The sequence below is a fragment of the Crocuta crocuta genome, unplaced genomic scaffold (genome assembly GCF_008692635.1).
Source record: "Crocuta crocuta isolate KB4526 unplaced genomic scaffold, BGI_CrCroc_1.0 scaffold216, whole genome shotgun sequence".
Classification (NCBI taxonomy): Eukaryota; Metazoa; Chordata; class Mammalia; order Carnivora; family Hyaenidae; genus Crocuta; species Crocuta crocuta.
Genome location: NW_027531504.1, coordinates 5,650,249 through 5,661,628, shown reverse-complemented (window position 1 = coordinate 5,661,628; position 11,380 = coordinate 5,650,249). Strand labels below are relative to the sequence as shown.

Below are 11,380 nucleotides of genomic sequence, written 5' to 3'. Positions count from 1 at the left end.
CCCCCTCTCTGCCCCCCCCCCCCATGCATGTGTGCACTCTCTTCCAAAGTAAAGTTTTAAAAAATCCTAAAAACTCACGGTCTAGAAGGAAACATGGATATGTTAAAAATAATCATTTCAGCTTGGTGAATTTAGTGAGTATATACGTGGACAAGGGATAAATGGTAAATTCTTCTTTAGGAGAAAGGACAAGTCAGGTCTTCATAGGGAAGTCAGACCCTTTTAAAGATGAAATGCTTATTTAAATAAAGTTATTTAAGATAACACTTTTTGACATATATATTAAGTTACCACACTTAAATTTTTTCAAGTACTTAGCTCAAAAGGCTGGTTGTGAAGCATATAATAAACCTTCACTGTAGGTTAGAGCTATTACTGTGGTAAGAAACAGTGTCCATAGTAGCTTTGCAGATAACCATGAAATTGGCTTCCCTGAATATATTTCAGACCCTAACCCAGAGGAAGGAGAGTAGCATTTAGAAACACAAGACCCTCCATACCCATTGGGAAGTCATGGACCAGATGCACTCAGTGGCTGCCCAATCCCGTACTTATTATTGGACAGGTGATCTTGTAATATAAAGCACCTTGACTGCTGCTCCTGAATCTGCTGCTAAATCTGAGGTGACTTGGTAAATCATTTTCACTTCAACTATTAATCTTACTATTTTTACAATATGAGGATTAGAAGAAGACCCGTCTGATTATTTGTAATTCTCCGGGTTTGCTGTCTTTGTTGTTGAGTGAAGGAAGCAAGGCTCATGGCTACCATTTGTAAGAAGAAGAATATATACAATAACTATGTAGAATATTTCCAGAAGGATGCATCTAGATGAAACTTGGGTGGTTGCATCCAGGGAGGGGAACTGACAATGATTTACTTTTTACTAAATACTCTTGGTATCTTTTGAACTTTGAGCCATATGCTTGTTACTATCTATTTAAAAAAATTATTTAAAGAACAAATTCTCTGGTTTTTCATGAACCTGGAGCTAAGGAAAAAGGAGAGGGGAAAGGTTTTTATTAAAATGGGTCTAATGGAGAATCATAGACCCAGATATTTGAATTATCCTAAAAGTAACAAGGAGTCAGCATCTGAAGCTGTGACCAGACAAGACTATTTTGCTAACGTTCACCCTTGATAAATTAGTTGAATTAGGTATTTTCACAGAAGCATTCACGTATTAGATGTAGCTGGACCTACTGATAACAAAACACACCTTTTTCTTTGGTTGTGCTACTGCCCTTTCCAGGGCAGCTTTTAGCCTTTCCTCTTGGTGTCTTTGTTTTTCTTTCATTTTCTCTTCACGTAACCTGTCAAAGAAAAACAGTTTTGCAACTATAAATCACAGAAAGTAAAAAAAAAAATCTATTATCCCTTGGTAATGAACTACCCAAATATAAGAGATCCCTTAAAGTTAAATTAATACTTCACCTTCATACTATGGCTTTTGAATATTCAGGTGAAATCTCAACAACAGATCCCATTTGTGTTAAAATGAGAGAAAATGCTTGAAAAGAATAAAATCTAAAGTATAATGCATAGAAAAATGCATGTACCACAGTGTATATTATTAAGACCAAGAAATGCTATTTGTCTTGTTCTCTTTAGAGTTGTGAGGATCAAAGTAAATGACCTCTGCATATCGGGCTGATACCTGGTGTAGAAAGGCCCTCAGTAAGTGATAGCTATTTTATGGACTCTAATAATTTTAAGTGTAACATTTACTGAACATTTTTTATGCAAAATTAGTTTTATGTGCCTCTAAGCCATGGGAAAAACAAAATTGTTTTTGGTAAGAATGACAAGCAATTAGAATTAGATTCATGTATCACTATTGAAAATAAGTTATATTTACAATCCAATGAGAATTATTTCCTATTTTAGAAAAGAGGCAAGTGCTGTCAGTCGTAGAGGTCTTTTTTCTTCCACCCCATTTCCATTTTAGAGAGTGAGTATGCAAGCTGGGGAGAGGGGCAAAGGGGGAGAGAGAATTCCAAACAGGCTCTACACTTGGCACAGAGCCCAAAGCAGGGCTCCATCTCACAACCTTAGGATCATGACCTGGACCTAAATCAGGAGTTGGACCCTCAACTGACTGAGCCACTAGGTACCCTAGTCCTAGGTCATCTTATGTAAGGAGTAATCTTTTATTTACAATTTAAAATTTTTTTGCTTTATATTGAGTAAAATCCCACCAAAATCACCTTTATATGTATTCTGGACTTCATTTTTGTATGGGGGAAACAATATCCCTCAGTAAGCAGTAACAAAATCTCTAACATTAATGCTTAATATTTGAATACTTATGTGTCAAGCATGCTTTAGTACTTTTACATAGGTTATTTAATCCTCACAACAACCCTATGAAATAAATATCATTATTAACTGCCATTTTAAAGAAAAAGAAACTGAGACTTCAGAATGGTTATGTGGCCTACCTAAGGTCACAAAAGTTGTAAATGGCAGAACCTGCATTGAACCCAAGCAGTCAACCGTAGTGCTCATCTGCCTCTCAACATGGGTGTTTTGTTTTTTTTGCAATAACATGAATATCATTCCACCTATAAGCATTCTGTACATGCCGCATTATACTAGGGATCATATATTTATAATCATTGCTTGAGAGGTAGTATGTACATAAAATCCTTGGGACACCTATGTGGCTCAGTTGGTTGAACATCCAACTTTGGCTCAGGTCATGATCTCCTGGTTTGAGTTGGAACCTAGCATTGGGCTCTGCATTGGCAGTGCAGAGCCTGCTTGAGATTCTCACTCTGTTCTCTCTCTGCCCCTCCCCTGCTCGCACTTTCTCTCTCTCAAAATAAATAAACTTTAAAAATTAAGATCCTTATTTAACTCGATATGGAAATGTGTAAATCAGTGTATTCTCCTGGTAGGCAAGGATGTGGAGGTGGGAGGGGGTGCTGTTTCAGGGATGATAATCATCATGAGGTTACCCGAATGAGTTAATATGTAAATGCTGTGTGTGTTAAGTGTTGGCAGTTATACACTGAGGAAAACCCTCAATGCATGCATCTGACTTTAAACAATTCCTTCATATATAGTCTCATTCCAGTGAAGGGCTCTAATTCTGTGCTTTGGGCCCTCCCATCACAAGTGCAGTTCCCCTTCCACAAGATCCAAAGTTTTTGTATAAGTAGTGAATATTCATTCTGAAAGTCCGTATTTTCAGGGTAAAATGACCCTTCACCCATCCCAAACTAGATCAGTTGCCCAGGTGAACCAGTGCTCATTACCATTGCTAGTGACACATTATTTCAGAAGACTATTTGATGACCATGTTTCCTACATTAAATAATAGCTGTATGAGAAGGGTATGCTCTACTCATACTCATTGGGTCTACTGTGCCTCTATCACCCTTGCCATGTCATAGGGGTTTGCTCAGTGTTTGTGGAATGCCAGCAAAAACAGTTTCTCATCTCATTCAGTCGTTCACTACACTTATATCATTGACTATACTTTTGCCGCCGTTCTTTCTGTTTTATCCTCTCAATTGCCTCCACATTTTCTTTGGGAATGGAATCAATCAGATCACTCAATTCCACCAGGCGAGACTCTACTTTTACCAGCTTTTGAACTGGGTTGAGACTGCCAACATCAGCATCTCCAATGCAGACCTTGTATACTTGATTAATTTTTTTACTAAGAGATTCTATCAGTTTTTCCTAAGATTGAAAAGGAGAGCAGAAAACATAACATGTCATCACTATTTTCTCATTCATTCAACAAATGTAGAATTCCATTATACTACATTATAATGAAGTATAGCAGCTCTTATATGCTACTAAATATTTCTTTTTAAAAGAAAAACTAATAGAACAGTGAGAAAATGCAACAGTGGTTATTTATATCATAATTTATAGTCACATTATTACTATGGTAACACCTTGGATTTTAAAAATATTTTCAGTCTAAGTATAAAAAGCAATTTTAATATGACAATCTTTTTGCTTGAGTGTTTTCATGTAATTCCTTGAGCATTCAAATAGAGGCAGCATATATATATGTGTGTGTGTACACATACATATACACACACATTTTAAATCATTTTTTTTGTACTTATTACTCTCAGTTGTAATCATTGGTATGAAAGCTATCTGCATACATGCCTTATCTTCCCTTCTAGACTGTAAGCACCTGGAGGGCAGGAGTTATTTTTTACATTTACACGTATATCTAAAGCAACACTTTGCATAGAACTATGTACTTAATAAAATGTTGGCTGAATAAAGGATCGAGTGCTTTCTCTCCGAGGGGAAAAAAAGTTACAAGCAAACAGATCCCCATTGCCCTGCAAAGCCTATTAAGTTTAATTTTCACTCTCTCCATTGGAAGCCATTGCAGTGTTCTGATCCAAGCAGAGGCTTAGGCCAAACCTTGCTGATCCCTGCACCTGGCCACTGCACCATTTCAACTGTTGGTAGAGATGCTCGAGCTTATAGGTAATGTGTTTCAGGACCATAAAATTCTCATTCTTTGTCCACCGTGTACCCGGCATTCGCAGTTCAGAGGACCTCAATAAACTGCTGGGCAAAGTAAATCATTCTCCAGGTAGCATCCTGTCCCTATGCCTGCTTCTGCTCAAGAAGATGAGAATCATCATAAAGCCAGGACAAGTAACACTCAAGATGTGGCTCTAAGAGCCATGGGACAGCCCTCCTAGAATCAAAGACTCCTTACAGAGTCACCAACACTTCATTACAAGTCAAGATCTGTTACCAACAATTTACCTCCGGCAGCTTGTCCCTCCCACCTCCTGGTTTAACCATCTTTCTGATGGTCCCATTTATCACTAATCACCTCTTTTTTTCTCTCTAAAGTAACACTGTATTTCCTATTTGTATTACAAATATGTTCCTTTTTATACCTGAAACTAATATAACTGTATGTTAACTATACTGGAACTAAAGTTTAAAACTTTAAAAAAATGCTCCTTTTAGAAAACTTGGAGAAACAAAGTAATATTAAAGGAAAAAGTAATAAAGCAAAAGACCTTTTTGACATAAATCTCCTTTTTTCTATCCTTTTTTAAATAACATTTCCTATTTATATCAACACTTCCAGGAAACTTTAGAAATAGAAAAAACTATAAAAGGAAAAATAAAATATACCCATCCACCAAGGAGAAGTGTATGTTGGGTATGTAAAAACAATTTTGCTGCAAGGGGAGTATATTTAAAAAAGTTGTTTTAAATATTTTGAACACTGATGCTGAGAAAAAGCAACTTAATATGAGAATGGTTAGTAGTTGATGAAAATTTCTGAAGGAGGCCTTTTGAACACTAGAGTTTCAGAGTTGGATGGGCAGTGGCCTTTCAGGATGTCTTCTTTTTTCAAAATGCCTTTTTTTTTTTTTTTTTTTTTTAATTTCCTCCTGTGAAACAGGAGAGGAAAAGACATGGAGAGATATTTTCTTGACAAGGTAAGAACGGCATAAGAACTAAGATTAGGGAATGAGATTAAGCAATAAAGACTCAGGAATGAGAAAGGGATTGAGGACCTGGCCCAACAGTGCAGAGGAGCTCAAGGTACAGGCCTCCTGACGGCAGGCCTCCTGACGGCAGAAGCGGTGTCCAGTTCCTGGAGCTGCCACCAGATGGCAGGCCCAGTCCAGAGTCTCTCGGAGGAGGGGCTGCCTGGGCGCCTGCAGGGGATGGAAGGATTTCCAGCTGCTGCGCGGAGGTGGGGTTGGCCAGAATTGTGGAAGACCAAAACTGGGATGAGGACTTCGTATGCCTTCCAAAAGTGAAAGGGAAATGATCTGACCAGAGCGATGCACAGGAGTAACAATTATATCAAAATTGGATAGAGGAGCAGGAAGATATCTTGATGTCAGAGGATTCTGTAATTCTAAGGCCTGTCACATTCTGCTGTGTGCTGACTGTAAACAAGTCTCAACTGAACTGGATCAGCTCCCTGTTTGAAAGAATAAAACTAGAGAGGAACACATTCTGCAAACTGAACAGTAGCTTACATTTCATTTCATGTTAAATGAAAATGAACAAGTAACTGCTACACAAAGCAACGTGGATGAATCTCACAAACATCATTTTGAGAGAAGCCAGATATATCACATGATTCCATTTATATCAAGTTCAAAGCATGGAAGCTAATTGATGGTAAGAGAAGTCAGGATAGTGGTCACCTTTGAGGGATGGTAGAGACTGGAAGGGGGCATGAGGGAGGCTTTTGGGGGCGCTTATAACAGTCTGTTTCCTAAATCCAGGGGTTGGTTACATGGGTGTGTTCACTTTGAGGAGATTTCTTAAGAGATAATCTGTAATTAGCTTATAATTTGTGCACTTTTCAATATACTCATTTAAAATTTTATTTTAAAAATAAAATACTGAATTGATAAAAAATGTTAGAGATTAAATAGGAGTGTGGATGTTTTGAAAGAATAAAATCATAATTTTATAGTTATAGCTCCAAAGTAACTATGATTTATGAATATCAAAATTAGATACTGCTGTTAACTCATAAAGGATTATATTTTGCACATTTTGAGATCTGAAAGAACGGGAATGGTTCTAAGAATACTTTTCCCCTGTCAATTTTTCTGCTCTGTCCCCCCTTTTCCACCCTAGCACTTCACATCTCTAGGAGACACTATGCATTATTGGCCCCATTTTCTCAGAGTGTGCAATACACAAATACCAAAATTATATTCAATCCTATCTTCTCTGTTTAGGGATCTGGTTGCCTCAAAATTTAAGGGTATTGAAAATGTTTATTTTTCATAGCTATCCTAAACATGGATGAAAGGGGTTTGGTCAGGGAAAGGTGACATATCATTGATAATTTTTCTGACATTTTTTAATGTCAGCTTCAGAATTATTTAAAACAGAATTGAAGGGTAGAAGTAACCCAAATGTTCATCAGTGGATGAATGGATAAACAAAATGTGGAATATAAATATAATAGAGTGTTCTTCAGCCATAAGAGGAACTAAATTCTGACACATGCTATAGCATGGATGAACCTTGAAAGCATTATGCTAAGTGAAATAAGCCAGACACAAAAGGACAGCTATTGTATGATTCCATTTACATAAGGTACCTCAAAACAGGCAAATTTATAGAGACAGAGAGTAGAATAAAAGTTACTAGAGGCTGGGAAGATGGAATGAAGAGTTATTTTCTAATGGGTAGGGAGAGTTTCTATTTGGGATGATGAAAAATTCTATAAATAGTGACGGTTACACAGTATTGCCAATATATTTAGTGTCATTGAATTGTGCACTTAAAATGGTTAAATGGTAAATTCTGTGTTATGTACATTTTACCACACACACATACACAGTTTTTTAAAAGCCAGCATTGAAGAACTGAAAGGTGACTGTCATCACACTTCTTGCTTTAGCAGTGCATGAGCCCATCTCCTCCTAACTCAGGGTACTATACCACCCTAGGAAATGTGTGTGTGAATAAGCCATAAGCAACTTTTGCTTTTGTAACCCTGCCCATCCTATGGTTAGGGAGGACAATCACCTGACTGAGTTCCCCCACATCTACCTCTTTGAAAATTAAGTTCATAACCATAAATGTGGTATTAGCTTCATATCTGAGATTTTACTTTTTATTTCATTTGAGATTTTTTTACAAGGAAATCATTGTTAGCTGGAGTTTGTCGTAGGTCTATAAACTAATCATTAATTCAACAAACATTTATTAAGCACCTACTTAACAGGGACACTTAACATATCTAACTAGGAAGGGTAGTGCAGTCCCTGCCCTGGAGGGGTTTGCATCCAACTGGGAGAGACATCCACGTAAAAAATAGATAATGCGTTAGTGCATCATGGGGGCCCCATGTCAGCAAGAGAGGCTGACATCTGTTAAAAGCTCCGTGTTGGGCTGATACTCCATTCAGTTTTGATGCAGTGCTTCACCTGTTAATTATTTGATCTTCAAATTATGAACAAAATGATCATAGACAATGAACTACTTCATGTGTGTACACTCTTAACTAAGATATATTTGTGGGGAGAACAATTTCAACATCATACTTTGTAATAATTAGAGCACATTTTAGGAGAATCCCAATACCAGCTTGAATGCTTTCTATCTACTATGTGAATTGACTATTATGTACAGACAAGATAATTCCAAGTTGGTTTTCTACCTCTGTCATCAACCTAGGACTTGTGGTGTGCTTTAACTCCCCATTCCAATGCTTAGTGGACAGGAAATGCAAATTATTATTAACATGAGCCAAAATAAAAATACCATCGGCAAAGAATGATTACCTGAGTATCTGATTTAAATTCTCCAAAACTAAATAGCCTGGACCTTAATTCCAGTTCTGCAGCTTTTTCCTCTTCTCTCACACAGTTAGTCTTGAGCATTTCCTTGTGCTCCAAAAGAAATTCTATGTTGCTATTTCTATTGCCAAAGAAGAAAAGGACCCTTGTCTGTAATTTGTGGTTTAGAAATAAACCATCATTCCTGAGCTTCAGCACACTTTCCAGATCAGCATTCTATGTCTAGTAAGCCAAATACAAGTTCATATTTTAAGATGTCAAAGTACATACAATTTTTCAGGTAAAATGAGAAAAAAAAGTAAGTTCACATATAAGTGCTTTTAACTTCTATCAGGAAGGATTTTCTTCCTGTGATTCCCCTGAGACCTCCAGAGTTGGCATGTCAGGAATCAAGTTGTGGAGTGATCTAGAGATAGATTCTGACCTGGATCCCCATTTCCTGCCCAATCATACCCACTTCCTTCCCAAAACTCATACTGTCAGGGTGTGGGCACCGTATGCTATGAGGACTGAGAGAGAGGAGACCAGGATTAAAAGGATACATCAGTGGTGAAGGGTAGCTGTGAGATCATGATTTGTAGGGGCTTAAATTTTGAATAAGTTAATTTGTTCCAAAATTCAGTGTAGTTTGACCTACTGTTTGAAAAGATTACCATCGACTGGCCCACAAAACTATTCTGGAAAAGACTTTACACATCTTTATAATGGGTGGATAAACAGGTTTATTCTCTTTTATTTGAAGCTCTTTTCCAAAATTATATAAAATTTTAGAGAAGGAATTTTGTGAAGCATCAAATCCAGCCTCCTTCCCCTGACAGAAATCCCTTTTATGATAGCCCTGGTATATCTATATGTATGTTATAAAATTGTATAATATTTAAGTCACATAACTTTGTGAGAGTTACAGTAAAGGAAAATGCATTTATTAGCATTACATTATCATCTAAAGCCAGATAGCAGAATGAAAGCTGCATCGGACAAAACTTAATGAGTTGTGGAATCACTACGTTGTACACCTGAAAGCAATGTAATGTGTGTCAAGTATACTGCAGTAAAAAAAAATAAAAAAATAAAGGCAGGTGACATTTTAATTCTTTTTAATCTTTCAAACTGCCTTTTATTATTGCTAGCTAAGCAAATATTTTGACAAGTGAAAGGACGTATGGACTACAATTAAACTAAAGCCAGTCTACTCTGTGTAAATATAACTTCTACATTTTATACCCTGCAATGTAAATTATTAACAAAAAAATCCCAGACTAAATCCAGAGAGACCATAAGGAAGGGTCATACAGGAATACTGTTGGATTCAGTTTCTGGTTAGAGACAGACTTGCTTAATAGAATAAATCTACTTGTTTTTAATAACTCACATTTTATCCTGTATAAGTTTTTCTCTTTTATATAGATCTTCAAGACTTTCATCTACATCTTGGGAATATTGTACCAAAGTTAGATTTTGCTCTTCCAGCTCTGTGAGGACTTGAAGTAAATCTTCTGGTTCTTTGAAATAAATCTCTGGTTCCTAATCAACCAGCAATAAAAATGATTTACTTAAAAATATGCTACTTAAGCACATATGACTTATCTAGAAAAATACAGTGTGGCGGGGGGAAGGAATACCATTCTGATTACAAGGGAAGCATGGGCAGAGAATGGCAAGGAGGCCTATTTGAGAGATGGCCTTCAGGAAGAGGATATTTGGGTATTAGGGGAGACGAAAGGTATTAGAGAAGGGGGAGAAAAAAGGTGAGGAAAAGAGAGTGGAGGATGGAGCAGAAGTGGAGACAAAGACAAGAAAAAGGGAAAGATGGGTCTAAGGAAAGGCAAGAGAGAAGGAATAGGAAAGAGAAAAAGGAGGCTAAGCACAGATAATTTTCTCCCCTGTTTCATTTTATATTTTCCAAAAAATGTAACAAATATGTATGTATTTAAGTAAATTTAGTTTTTAAAAAGATTACTTGGATATTTGCACACCATGTTCATCATATTAACTATAGCCAAGAGGTGGAAGCAACCTTAAGATCCATTTATGGATGAATGGATAAAGAAAATGTGGTATATCCATACAATGGGGATTTAATTCAGCCTTAAAAAAGAAGGAAATCTTGGCACATGCTACCACATGAATGAACCTGGAGGACATTAGGCTCTGTTACAAAGAGACAAAATACAAACGTTTTAGGATGGAATTAGCTCAAAGTTAGTCTTGTAACATAAAGGGCTGTTTTGTTGAAGGTTGATTTATCTTACAGTATAGATATCCAGTATATCTCAAGCTCCAGTAAAATGATAAGCAATCAGAAAGTGGCATTTTTACAGGATGATTGTAGATAATACATATATCACCTGAATTATTACCTTCTTATAAACATTTATTTTTCATAAAATGATGACAAAGATGAACTATATAGGCAACTGGGAAGCAGTATCAAAATCAACTTCTGGAAATTTGTGGAATAATTAGAGTAAGAAATTTAATTCTTAAAAGTAATGAGCATTTATACTTTTAACCAAACACAATATTCAAATCAAGAAAGATAATCTGATTACCAGATCATAGTCTGTATCATCATCTAAAAAGAATTCCAAACTATCTTCTGAACTGATACTTTCAGTGGGGCTGTAAAAGAAATAAAATGCCTGGTTTCTGAGCCATTTTCAGTGAACAGATTTGCTTTTATTTCTAAATTGTTTTTGGAACCTGACTATAACAGTTCTTTTTCGATAGTCTTTTTGGCCTTTTAGGAAACTGCTGTTTGCAGGAATCAATGGATTTCAGAGGTATGCAAAAGAAAATCCGATTTAGTCCCAGACAATGCTGACACATGCAACCAAGACCACAGGGGCGGGCCAAACCATATGGTACCAATTATTTGAGGTGTATCTATAAAAACTTTTTATAAAAAAAAACACATGACAATGTGCTTTGTTGCATGTGTTTTGTCACTTCTAATGTAGTTTTGACAAACTAAACGTGCTCCAGTGCTCAAAACAAAGGTCGTTCCCAGAGCAATACAATATTTGTCTTCTGAAGAACTGATTTTTAAAAAATATTTTCTGATCAGGCTGAATAAATAAATGGTTGGGAT

General features: G+C 36.4%; 1 protein-coding gene across 1 annotated transcript in view; it reads right to left on the bottom strand.

Annotated features, from left to right (window-relative positions):
* CCDC38 (coiled-coil domain containing 38) overlaps window positions 1-11,380 on the bottom strand; it is a 46,195-nt gene that overhangs the window by 1,978 nt on the left and 32,837 nt on the right. The window contains exons 11-15 of the mRNA XM_077772151.1: window positions 10,842-10,911; window positions 9,662-9,813; window positions 8,275-8,410; window positions 3,486-3,691; window positions 1,221-1,314 (exon numbers count right to left, since the gene is read on the bottom strand). Coding sequence (XP_077628277.1) covers window positions 1,221-1,314; window positions 3,486-3,691; window positions 8,275-8,410; window positions 9,662-9,813; window positions 10,842-10,911 — 658 coding nt within the window. The remainder of the gene's footprint in view (window positions 1-1,220; window positions 1,315-3,485; window positions 3,692-8,274; window positions 8,411-9,661; window positions 9,814-10,841; window positions 10,912-11,380) is intronic.